Source organism: Xyrauchen texanus, chromosome 29 (assembly GCF_025860055.1).
Source record: "Xyrauchen texanus isolate HMW12.3.18 chromosome 29, RBS_HiC_50CHRs, whole genome shotgun sequence".
Lineage (NCBI taxonomy): Eukaryota > Metazoa > Chordata > Actinopteri > Cypriniformes > Catostomidae > Xyrauchen > Xyrauchen texanus.
In genome coordinates this window covers 19,315,531-19,329,080 of record NC_068304.1, presented here as the reverse complement: position 1 = coordinate 19,329,080, position 13,550 = coordinate 19,315,531, and the positions used below count along the sequence as shown (strand labels likewise).

General features: G+C 38.1%; 1 protein-coding gene across 1 annotated transcript; it reads right to left on the bottom strand.

Moving 5' to 3' along the window:
- Positions 1-572: 572 nt before the first annotated feature.
- Positions 573-13,317, bottom strand: LOC127623015 (uncharacterized). Its single transcript, XM_052097232.1, has 9 exons — positions 13,176-13,317; positions 12,849-13,011; positions 11,030-11,169; positions 10,058-10,173; positions 9,713-9,862; positions 6,151-6,460; positions 4,449-5,921; positions 4,193-4,309; positions 573-802 (listed from the first exon to the last, which is right to left on the bottom strand). Exons 1-9 carry the CDS (start codon positions 13,315-13,317, stop codon positions 573-575), a joined length of 2,841 nt encoding a protein of 946 aa, XP_051953192.1.
- Positions 13,318-13,550: the final 233 nt, after the last annotated feature.

Sequence of the window (13,550 nt, the reverse complement as noted above, 5' to 3'; positions counted from 1 at the left end):
ACTCCTCCCTCTTTTCCTCTACTTCACTTTCACTCCTCCATCTTTTCCTCTACTTCACTTTCACGCCTCCATCTTTTCGTCTACTTCACTTTCACTCCTCCCTCTTTTCCTCTACTTCACTTTCACTCCTCCCTCTTTTCCTCTACTTCACTTTCACTCCTCCCTCTTTTCCTCTACTTCACTTTCACTCCTCCCTCTTTTCCTCTACTTCACTTTCACGCCTCCCTCTTTCCTCTACTTCACTTTCACTCCCTCTTTTGTCTACTTCACTTTCACTCCTCCCTCTTTTGTCTACTTCACTTTCACTCCTCCCTCTTTTCGTCTACTTCACTTTCACTCCTCCCTCTTTTCATCTACTTCACTTTCACTCCTCCCTCTTTTCATCTACTTCACTTTCACTCCTCCCTCTTTTCCGTCTACTTCACTTTCACTCCTCCCTCTTCATCCCTTTCACTTCTACTTTTAACAACTGTTTTTTCAAGAGAAAATGAAAAAGTGTTAAACACATAGTGGTGAACAGCTTATGAAACAAAATTCAAAAAAGTGCTGAATATTGAAAAGTCATTTTACTTCTACACGGCTACAAAGCACCCTTTTTTTTGAGAGTTGTGATCCTGTTTCAGCACATAGTTTTTCAGGCCAGTCCATGTTCGCTCCTTCAAAGCCTCTGGCTCTGCTTCAATGCATCTTTCACAGTCTTGCTTACCAGGAACTTTGCATGTCTTGATGAACCTCATCATGTGCCTTTCTATTGCTTTTACCTCAATGTCCTCCCATTTTCTTTTTGGAGCCTTTAAAGAACCTGAAAAAAATAAGGAAATAAAGTTTTAAATCAGAACCAATCATGACATATTGTAATCTGTAGATTATTAGAAAATGTGAAAAGCCCTCAGATGCTTATTGCTCAGGGATGCCAACTGCTTACATTTCAGGAAAATTCCCAGCTTTGAAACCAAAATCAGTCACCTACATGATGTGTGTTTGAAAGAGTTTGTGTCGAGTGAGGATGGGGCCCAAATGGCCAATGGCAGTTAGTAATATTTGTGCTATTCTTTGACGATCTGACAGGAGTGCAGTTTTCGATAAACAGCTGAGAATAAGGTGAGGCTGCCTATGATCACATAATAGTATTAACACAATAATATTAATCTTCTGCTAAAGGTGCTGTTTCTCTCCTGGTAATGTTGTAATTAAAAATGACAAACAAAATTATCACGTTACCGTATGGGATTAATTAGTAAATTGTTCTTAATCGTGAGTAATGCATTTACCGTTGTGTTCTGATGTCCCAGTGTGTATACTGGGAGGACTTTTATAATGACGTCTATGTTGTGTGGCGCTAGATGACGCCACCAATCCAATGTTACTTTCAGTTTTTTCCTGCCTTTCCACAGGTGTGAATGTGGGTTAATACACACAAGGTTTTTAATAATACTCTTTTACAAGTGGTGTATGCTTTTTTGAAACACTAAGTTTGAGTCATTGCAGTTTATATTGGTTATAATGATGCAAGTTCCTTGTGGCAATTCACGAGCATATGTTAACCGCTATTTACCCTTTCATTTGCATAATAGTGCACATATTCATGAACGTGGCTGTATGGTTGCTGTGCAAAACCAAAAAAGAAAGCCATATACTTCCAACTGATTAATATTGTGGAGGATGAGTGTTAAAGAGATTTAATGCCCATTTTAGGACTGCACAATACATTTAATTTATTGATATATCAAGGGCTTGCAAAAATTACATTATTTTAATACTTTAACTTTCATGATGACTTTTTCTTACACAATTCCCACATTGAATGAAGTCACAACAATTGGATCAAAAAATAAAAATAGACTCATTCAGAATATCCCACAATATGCTGAAATTAACTATATTCATTTATTTTACAAAGCAAATACAAATAATTGCATTTTGATATCAATCGTAAATGGCATAAATAAATACAGTCAGGTCCATAAATATTGGGACATGGACACAATTCGAATCTGTTTGGCTCTATACACCACCACAATGGATTTGAAATGAAACGAACAAGATGTGCTTTAACTGCAGACTTTCAGCTTTAATCTGAGGGTATTTATCAGGTGAGCGGTGTAGGAATTACAACAGTGTGCATATGTGCCTCCCACTTTTGAGGGACCAAAAGTAATGGGACAGATTAACAATCATAAATCAAACTTTCACTTTTTAATACTTGGTTGCAAATCCTTTGCAGTCAATTACAGCCTGAAGTCTGGAACGCATAGACATCACCAGACGCTGGGTTTCATCCCTGGTGATGCTCTGCCAGGCCTCTACTGCAACTGTCTTCAGTTCCTGCTTGTTCTTGGGGCATTTTCCCTTCAGTTTTGTCTTCAGCAAGTGAAATGCATGCTCAATCGGATTCAGGTCAGGTGACTGACTTGGCCATTGCATAACACTCCACTTCTTTCCCTTGAAAAACTCTTTGGTTGCTTTCGCAGTACGCTTCTGGTCATTGTCCATCTGTACTGAAGCGCCGTCCAATGAGTTCTGAAGCATTTGGCTGAATATGAGCAGATAATATTGCCCGAAACACTTCAGAATTCATCCTGCTGCTTTTGTCAGCAGTCACATCGTCAATAAATACAAGAGAACCAGTTCCATTGGCAGCCATACATGCCGACGCCATGACACTACCACCACCATGCTTCACTGATGAGGTGGTATGCTTTGGATCATGAGCAGTTCCTTTCCTTCTCCATACTCTTCTCTTCCCATCACTCTGGTACAAGTTGATCTTTGTCTCATCTGTCCATAGGATGTTGTTCCAGAACTGTGAAGGCTTTTTTAGATGTTGTTTGCAAACTCTAATCTGGTCTTCCTGTTTTTGAGGCTCACCAATGGTTTACATCTTGTGGTGAACCCACTGTATTCACTCTGGTGAAGTCTTCTCTTGATTGTTGACTTTGACACACATACACCTACCTCCTGGAGAGTGTTCTTGATCTGGCCAACTGTTGTGAAGGGTGTTTTCTTCACCTGGGAAAGAATTCTTCGGTCATCCACCACAGTTGTTTTCCGTGGTCTTCCGGGTCTTTTGGTGTTGCTGAGCTCACCTGTGCGTTCTTTCTATTTAAGAATGTTCCAAACAGTTGATTTGGCCACACCTAATGTTTTTGCTATCTCTCTGATGGGTTTGTTTTGATTTTTCAGCCTAATGATGGCTTGCTTCACTGATAGTGACAGCTCTTTGGCTCTTATAGTGAGAGTTGACAGCAACAGATTCCAAATGCAAATAGCACACTTGAAATGAACTCTGGACCTTTTATCTGCTCCTTGTAAATGGGATAATGAGGGAATAACACACACCTGGCCATGGAACAGCTGAGTAGCCAATTGTCCCATTACTTTTGGTCCCTTAAAAGTGGGAGGCACATATACATACTGTAGTAATTCCTACACCGTTCACCTGATTTGGATGTAAATACCCTCAAATTAAAGCTGAAAGTCTGCAGTTAAAGCACATCTTGTTCGTTTCATTTCAAATCCATTGTGGTGGTGTATAGAGCCAAAAAGATTTGAATTGTGTCGATGTCCCAATATTTATGGACCTGAATGTATATTGTAAGTGACCTGCATGCAATTTGGAACAAAAGACAACTTTGTGATCTCTGGGATAGATCGTAAATACTGTAGGCACCAATGCTCTTTTTGGGAAACACAGCCCTGATCTTTCCCATTATACATTTTAAAATTAATTTCAATTTAAAAGGTAAAATTTTAGCACTTTCAAAATCAGTGATTATTCATGATTAATGATGTAAAATTATGTGATTCATCACGATTAAAACTTTTAATTGACCGACAGCACTAGTTGTAATAAAAAACACAAGATTGTGTCATATTCTTATAAACAGCATTGTTTTATACTATGCATATGTTCTGTGATTAATGAATACAATTGTAATTACATAAAAAAAAGATGTGTGAAAATATAGAAGCCGAACAAAAGCCAGCAAAACAGCTGAAACCTTACTGAATGTACATTTAAATCATTTACTTTCTTTAAACTTGCAGTCTATTTTCTCTAAAGAAAGCCCAGAGGCATACCCCAAGATATAAAACAACCTTTTTACTTCCGAACTGGCCTCCCTGATTGTTGTCTTTAGTTAATATAAAAGTAATTCTTGGTGATTAAATGATTGGTTAAAACTTTGCTTACTTTGATCCTTTTGTGATCCAGACAGTTGAGCCGTCTCTTCTGGGGATGCTGACTGAGATGGGTCGCTGCAATCCTCCTCATCACTTGACATATCATTAACGAGGGGTTCAAATTGTTCTAAAAGAAAGCATTGATGAATGAAAATATAATATCATCATAGCATCATACTTTCAAATGTAATTTTTTTTCTTACATTTTCTGTCAAAAAACTTGCATAGACAAAAATATTAGCATAGACATGCAAGCATGCTCATACCATTTGGGTCAATTTCAATCTCATCAAGCGTCTTTCCTTTGAAGTCTGAGAGTGTTCCCTTTTCCATTGCTAACAAGACCTTGCTCATCTTTGCCAGCTGCAGCGTCCCCTCCGGTAAGCGGTAATATTGTCTGTGGATTCTGATATCATGACCGAGGAAATCAGCCAATTGATCTGCTTCGTTCTCATCAAGGTTCAAGATTTTTGACATGGTTGCTATGTGTTTCCTCAGCTTAGTTGATGACAGTGCTTCTGGATTCTTTATGCCACATTCCTGAGCAGCTCTGTAAATGCACTCTCCTCCTCGGTATGCAGACATTGCTCCTGATCTGGCAAACAGAAAAGGATTCTCAGCTGGGACTTCACAAACCTCACGTGTTTCAACAAGCAGCTCCATGGCAGAAACCATTGAAGGCTTGAGAAGCACAGGAACCTTTCTCCCTCGTTTACCACGGATCTCAACTCGGGTGAAGTGCAGACACAACTTTCTCTCGAACTCCGAAAGACAGATCGCTAGGTCTTCATGTAGCTCAGAAGAATCCCTGCTTTTAAAAGCTGCCAAAAGCATTCGTGATACCTCACCTTCTCTTCTTCTGTTGAACAGGATGACTTGCGTCAATGTGACCTTAGCAAGAGCTGAATAGCTTTTTGCCGATGGGCAGTTTCTGAGCTTGCTTAGGAACTGTTTGTGTTTCTTTTCCAGATGTGCATGCAGAACTTTGACATCTTGAGTGAAAGGAATGATCTGAGGCGTGTTCCACTTGGCTTCTTTTAAAGTAGTTAAAGCACCAGCAGAAATGTATTCGTTCCATCTTGCCTGGTGTATTTTTCTGAAGTCTCGAGCACACTCAGCACGTTGATGGTCTCCGTACATCATGGCATTGCTCTCAACAATACTACAGATCTTGTTTAAAGAATGACCAAGTTTGAGAGCTAGAGAGGGAATGCGGTAGCAGTTTTTCTCTTCATCATAGCCAGATACAACTTTAACAGCTGAAATGACTTGTTTGAAATTTGCTGGAATGATGAAGTCCACCATAGATCTTAGCCGAGTAATCTTCCTTGCTTCAAGAAGAAGTCTGCCAACTTCTCTCATCTTCTGTCTGATGTAGTCATGTTTATTAACATCAGATCCCATCCTATTAAACATGTGCTCCCCCAGTTGCATGATGCAGCAGTCAGAGTGAACAACACGGGAAACTTCATCATAGTTCATAATGGAAAGTATATTCTTTAAACCTTTGCTCACTTCTAAACCAACTGGAGTTTTCAGAGCGCAGAGTGATCGGACTCTTTTCCTGCCCTTGGATTCATCATCTTTAGGTTTCAGAGGACAGTTCTTTAAATGTTTCCAAAGGCTACGCTTGTTGTAAAGCCCTTGGCAGTAAACACAGTGAATGAAATCCTTGGCTTTTTTGCTCTCTTTTGGACGGTAGCAGGCAACCATCTCTCCATGTCCATTTCTTGCCACATCTGTGTTGTGGGCAAAGTTGCCCTTTTTCTAAGGAGGTTTAACTGGATTCGCCTCTCTTTAGAATGTTTTGGAAACGCAACTGCCTTTGCAACGTCCACTTCATTGCGATGGACAGATTCAAGGTGTCTTGCCATTTTTGAAAAAGGCTTAGAGCAATAAAGACAATACTGCTTCTTCTTATATGACTTGCGATCCTGCACAGGTGATGGCATTGATTGAATAAAAGACCTATCTTCAGAAGAGGGTCTGTCTCTTTGGTTTTGCATTGCACTTTAGCATTTGGTGATGGTGTTGTCACGCCTGTGTCTGATGAACTGCTTGTATCTTTATAGCTTTGTGAAAAAGGTGAAGTTGGATTTTTCAGAGAACTTTTGACCATACCTTTTCCAGAAGTCTTTTCATTAGCTTCATCTAAGCTACTTTCAACCATGCTATATCCAGAAGCACTATCATCTGATTCGTCTGAGCTGCTCTTGGGTACATAGTCAACATCGCTGTAGTCTGTAACATCTGAATCACTGAGGGCTTTCCATGAGTACTGAAAAAGAGAACAACACATGATGAAAATAAGGATGTACAATTTCAGTAAGTTTCAGTGCTCAAATAAGGGGAGTGAACTTTTAAATAAGATAAGGTGTTAGTAGTCTATGGGCATTATGTGGTTTCTGTAAATCTAATTAGCATTGTACTGTGGTTACTTAAGTGTAATGACAAGCAAGACACTCTTTCAGGTTATCATACAAGCATTAAAAATGCTGCATAGCATGTCACGTACCTCTCACATAATTTCTCTAATAATCTAAAATGCCCTTCTTTGGAGAGTAATATGTGATTGGAATTTGAGTGCACAAAAATTTTTATCAAATAATTATGGTTGGACATTTATGTAATAATAGTGACTTATCTTAATAGAGATATTAAGACTGGGTGGCCGTTTCATCTCCACGATATACTGTATATATTTATATAGAAATAAAGTGTCAACTGGTGGAGATTTTTTATATTGTTAATATCATTGTATGTAAATATCTAATGCTTCACCTGGTTGCACTGACAGACAAACATGCAGAAAGATGAACACACAAAATGCGGGACAGCATTGAATTTGATCATTCAGCAAGAGGAATGTATTTTTATATAAAAATGTGCCGTTTTCTCATGTTCTCACTAGGGCTGGTTTATAGGATGATTTAATTGTATATCGATGAATAGAGCTGGGTAGTTTCCAAATATTTTAAACAGTATCCCATTTACCATGATTTTAAAAACGTGCTAATCGAAAATTAAACAATTAAAATCATTTCGGATTTTAGAGACAGGCTGTGTCAATTTTCATTGCTCTGTTGATTGTCGACATGTTCTCTAAATAGAATCAGCGGATGACATCAACGGATGATCACTTTTGCACTGATATTCCTGGCCAAATTGAGAACAGATACTAAGGATGTCTGCATACTATTTACATGTCACAGCAAGCATTGTCCTACATAAAGACATTGGAGTAAGCCATGTGGATGAATCTGCTTGTTTTAGGTGCTTATGCCTCAAGTTGGCTGGAGTTTGTTTTGTGGAATATTTCTTACAGGACATTGGAGTGAGTTTGACTGCACAAAGAACTGAATAGATGCTTTGTGCAGGTTCCGCTAGCGGCTGGAGCTTGTTTTGTGCAGGCCCAGACCTTCAAGACAATTAAGTGGATGAATCTACACTTTTTTTGTGTGTTTATTCCGCTTATGGGCTGGAGTTTGTTTTATAGATGATCTTCTGATGTGTAATTCTGTTTAAAAAAATTGTGTGGAAGCACCGGACTTGAGCAATCTGATGGCAAGTTTGTCGCAGGGACTATCGTAGGCGTACATGGACTGTTTGAGTTTAGAGGGATGGACACCAATTGGTGATGTTGTGCGCAGGGTTAATGCACATGTTTTTCTTTTTTTTTGCTGGGGAAAGTTCGGGGTTGATTGTTGCACCAATGTGGAATGTGGTCTTTATAATTACATTTTTATCTAATTTCTCTACTATGTTAATGTCAAATACTAATATGAGTGGATTGTCACTCTTCACATGGAATGTGAATGGTTGGGACACCCCATAAAAAGAAGGAAGGTTATTTATTTTCTTAAAAACGTAAGAAATAGGATATAGTGTTTCTTAAAGAAACACAAGTTTTCTGCAGGAAGCTGAACATTTTGGGAAGATATGGGATGGACATGTTTTCTTTAGTGCTGGCTCGAGTAAGAGCAGGGGAGTCATTACATTGATAAGTAAACATCTACAATTCAAATGTCTCCAACGGATTAAAGTTAAATTAGAGTCATTATTTTTTTTTTGAAATTCAGGGGCAAAGGTTGATTTTGGCTAATATTTCTGCACATAACAATGTGCATTATAACAATATAATGTTGGGAGGAGACTTTAATCTATTGATGGATTCAGTCCTTGATCATAGTAAAGGAAAAGTGTGTAAGTCCCCTAGAGCAACATCTACGCTTCAGAGGATGTGTACAAATCTTGGTCTTACAGATATTTGGAGACTTTTGAACCCATATGGTAGGGTCTATACATTTGAATCCATATGGTAGGGACTATACATCTTAGTCTCTGATCACACTCTGGTGAGTTTAAAGGTGTTGCCACATACAGAGAAAAAAAAAAAAAGAATATAGTTGGTGTTTTAATGTTTCCCTTTTGCAAAATTCTGAGTTCCAACTAATTTTAAAGTCCGAAATCATTGTTTATATGGAGTCCAACTGGTCCTCATTATCTTCTGTGGGCGTGGCTTGTAGACACTTAAGGCATTTCTTAGGGGTCGGATCATACAGTATGCCTCATTCATCAAAAAATCCAAAGCATGAGAACTCGTGGAGTTGGAGGGAATATTAAAAGTGCCGAGGCAGAGCTGAAGCGCCAAATGTCGTCTGATGGCCTCAGAGAATTGACCCGATTGAAATACAGATATAATACTATTTTGTCATACTTTGAGTCGGGGGACAAAGCAGGGAAGCTTTTGGCTAGATATATAAAGGAAAGAGTCTTTTTCTACCATTCCCTCAATTAAATCTGCTGCTGGTGAAATATTTACCATTGATATTAATAATACTTTTAAAGAAATCTATCTTGATCTTTATAGTTCCATGTTTTCGTCTACTGATGAAGATATTAGAAATTTTGTGGAACCATTAGATCTCCCTAAACTGTTGACTGAGCAAACATTTTTTATTGATTCTGGAGATAAACTTGGAGGAGCTTGGCGAGGTAATTAAGCCCTTACCTACAGGCAAGGCTCTGGGGTCTAAATTCTATTTAACTGGTCTAAATCTGAAACTTTGGCTCTGACAGCATACTGCCCGTAAACAGCTTTTCATCTGACATCTTTCAGTGGCCCAAACAGGGCATTTAGTATTTGGGTATTTTATTCCCAGCAAATTTATGTGATTCAGTTAATTCAGAGTTAATTTTGACCATTTAAAAAAAATTTGAGGGATGTGGGCAGGTGGGGTATGTTGGTTAATTGTATATGTTTTTAAGTCATCAAGTATTTTATTTGGACTGTTTGTTTATATGCGTGTCTGTTGTTATTTTATGTTTGACCACTGGAATGTATGTGTGGTTGCAGGTGGTGGGGGGGTACATAAATGTTAAAAGTTGTTTAAATTGAGTTCTATTTCATTTTTAGGAGGCAGTAACTGCATTACCCAAGCATAAAACAAACACAAATTAATGTGCATGTACCAGAAGCTAAACTGGTATGGCGACATCCACAGATTGTCTACTAAATGTGTATACCCACCTCCCTTAATGAGACAGGCTCAGGTTCCTGTGATAAGCCATTCCCTGCGGTGGATGCAGCACAGGGCAAAGGTGATGAGGATTGCGGCACATTAAGTGGTGAATGTGATGGTGTATCAGATGTGCATACTTCAGTGGGTGACGGGGACAGCTGGAAAACATAATCAGAAGTAATATCATATGGACTAAATGAAAGGCTCAAAAGTACCAAAAAGCACCTGTAAAGAAATTGAGGTGTTAATTATTTGTGATGCGTCTGTGTTCATATATATTACTCACCGAGCAATCTTTTGTGACAGCTGTTTAGTGACCTGATCATGCAATAGCTTGAGATGTTTCTTTTCACTCTCATTCCTCTCAGTCTCTGCTCTTTTAAAGCGATTATAACAATCTTCATGATGTTGTCGCAACTTTGACATTCTTGATTGAAACCGCTGCTGTAGATATAAAAGAGGTATTTAGCTTAAGCCAAGAGTAAAATATACATTGTCAATGTTAAAAACTGTGGCACCTAAAGACATTTAAGCATCACTGAGGTGAGCCAAAAGGTAAGATGTATGTTTTGTTAATTTAACGAAGTTGTTTTATTTTTGGTAAGCACTGCTCTGGTATAGTTGAGGGAAAAGTGAGGACAAGTCAAAGAAATTTTGTATCACTTCTCACTTGACTTGTTAACACTTACATTAAGCGTCGTGGAAGGGAAGAATGTGACCAGAAGTGAAGATTATCATAACTTTTTAATTCTGTTATTTTCTTATAAACATCATTAATTTAGCTTGGGAAGACATTAATGGCCGGACTGCAGTTGTGTCGATTACATTGGGACTATCAAAATTTGGTACCTGTTGACTTGCATTGTACTGGACCTACAGAGCTGAGATATTCTTCTAAAAATCTTTATTTGTGTTCTGCTGAAGAAAGAAAGTCATATTCATCTGTGATGGCATGAATATAATGAAAGAATTGTTATTTTAGGGTAAACTACTCCTTTAAGAGTTAGTTATATTGTTTTAATGCATTGTAAAATCCGGCCTCTAAGCTTCAAAATTACCCATTTTGTCATTACAAGGAGTGAAGCAGAATTAACTGTACTTACCGATTTCTGTGGGCCCAAACTGCTGACTGATTTTACATCACTGGATTCTGTTGACGGTTCATTTAAAGACTGGAGAAATATGAGACCACAAAACACATTAGCAATTAATGACAGGAAAAAGGCATCATATATTGCTGCTTATGAATTCTAGCATTTTCTTTATGGTACCTTGGCTCTCCACGGCCAGTCCGAGTCAGCCATAGTTGTAAGTGATTTCTTCACCTGGTAAAATGTCTCGTACAGCAAATAGACAAAGATGAGGCTTTTTCTTCACTTCAACAGTTCTCATTTTGCAAGTTGGATTTTTGTGCTCATCGTTGACAAGTCTTCCCAGGGACTTGTCTTCCTTGGATGCATCCATACTATATAAACACACACACTTACCATTAAATGTATGCAAGACATATACAGAAGTGTTTTTCACATCTACAGTCTGTTTTATATTAAAGGCACAGTTCACTATAATTCTCTCATCATTTACTCGCCCTCATATGACTTTCTGTCTCCTGTGGTAATCATTTTTGACGTGTTTTGGTCCTTACAATGTAAGCCAATGGAGTCCAAAGCTTTCAAGCTCAAAAAGGTTATAAAGGGAAAACATACAGCTGCTCAAAAAAATTTAATATTGTGGAAAATTCATTCAAAAAGTGGAACTTTCTATATTCTAGATTCATTTCACATAAAAAATTATTGTTGCAATCTTGATGATTACTGCTTACAGCTCATAGAAATAAAAAATCCAGTATCTCAATATATTAGAATACAGAATTTATAATACAGAAATATCAACCTGAGAAGAGTTTTAATCAGCTAATTAACTCAAAACACCTGCAAAGGTTTCCCGAGCCTTTAATCTCCGTCTGGTTCAGTACACACAACCACAATCATGGGGAAGACTGGTGACTTGACAGTTGTCCAGACGACACTCATTGACATCCTCCACTAGGAGGGTAAGCCACAGAAGGTCATTGCTGAATGAGTGCTGTTCCATTCCAAGACCAGAGACAACGCCAGAACCGTCTTACCTGGGTTAAAGGAGAAGAACTGGACCGTTGCTCAGTGGAGAGGCCAGTGTGAAGTTTCCACAGTCAGTGATGATATGGGGTGCCATGTCATCTGCTGGTGTTGGTCCACTGTTTTCTCTCAAGTCGAGAGTCAATTCAGCCGTCTACCAGGATATTTTAGAGCAATTCATGCTTCCATCTGCTGACAAGGTTTTTGGAGATGCTGATTTCCTTTTCCAGCAGGACTTGGCACCTGCCCACAGAGCCAGAACTACAAGTAACTGGTTTTCTAACAATGGTATTACTGTGCCCAACAATACAGACAAGCTGATGGCCGCTATCAAAGCATCCTGTGCTTCCAGAACACCTCGGCAGTGCCACAGACAGATTGCCTCCATGCCACGCCACATTGATGCAATAATTTGTGCAAAAAGAGCCCTGACCAAGTATTGAGTGCATAAATTAAAATACTTTTCAGAAGGTTGACATTTCTGTATTATAAATTCTTTATTCTAATATTTTGAGATACTGGATTTTTTATTTCCATGAGCTGTAAGCTGTAATTATCAACATTAAAACCAAAAAAAAAAATTTCATGTGTAAGGAATCTAGAATATATGAAAGTTCCAATTTTTAACTTTTCCATGATATTCACATTTTTTTAGATGCACCTGTACCTCTCAAGTGTTTAGTCCATGTCTTCTGAAGTGATAAAATTAGCTTTGGGTGAGAATTCAACCCAAATATGTCATTATTCTCTATAAATCCTCCGCTGTAGTTCATGAGAGAAGCTGGTTTACGGTTGTTTGCACTTGACACATGTGCAGAGCACTCTACATTTCAAATGTGAAAGGAGTTATTCATTAATAAAGATTTATAGGGAATGATGACTTAAATTGGGAGTCAGATAGAATAAGAATGAGTAAATGATGAGAGAATGATCATTATTGGTAAAATTGGCCCTTTTACTCTCTTGAAGAAAAAGATCTCTTTGAGCTTCCCTGCTACATCAAGTCAACAGTTCTTGATGTACTTACCACCAATATTTTCCATGCCACTGAAAATCAAACAAGAATGTGCTCTCAGTTTCAGTGTAGTTTTTAGTTCGTTCAAGACTCTCCTTTGAACTCAGAAGTTCACCTCTGTATTCAAGAACAAAGTCTCCTCTGCAGAAAGATTCAGTGGTGAAAACGCCACGGCCTAAAGCAGAAAAAAACATTATTTTGATTACTGTTACAGGGTGTCTGCAATCTCATTTAATAAGTAAAAATGGAAATATCTGAAATGTACTAACATTTTACTAATTCAACAGTTCAGCTGCAATACAAAAGTAATCCAAAGTACTTATATTTGAATTGTCTTGCCTTTATATTTGCTGATGTACTGCTCTTGAAGACCAGGCTTTTCAGTTTCAAATATGATGTTATCTTCAGCATCCTGCTGAGGTCTTCTACGTCTTTTACGGATAGCCAGCATGCTGAATTCCACACATAGGGCAATTTTCATGAGGGAAAAACGATTATATAAAATTAATGGAATAAACAAGCATAATTACAATGTAAAAAATATCTTAGAAAGAATTGTTCAATCAAAAAGAGAGAGAGAGAGAGAGAGAGAGAGAGAGAGAGAGAGAGAGAGACTCCAAATTAAATAATGACAGAATGTTGATTTACATTGGGGTTTAATCCCACTGGTCACAACTGTGATCACACTTTGCTTCCATGTTTGTGGAGTATTAC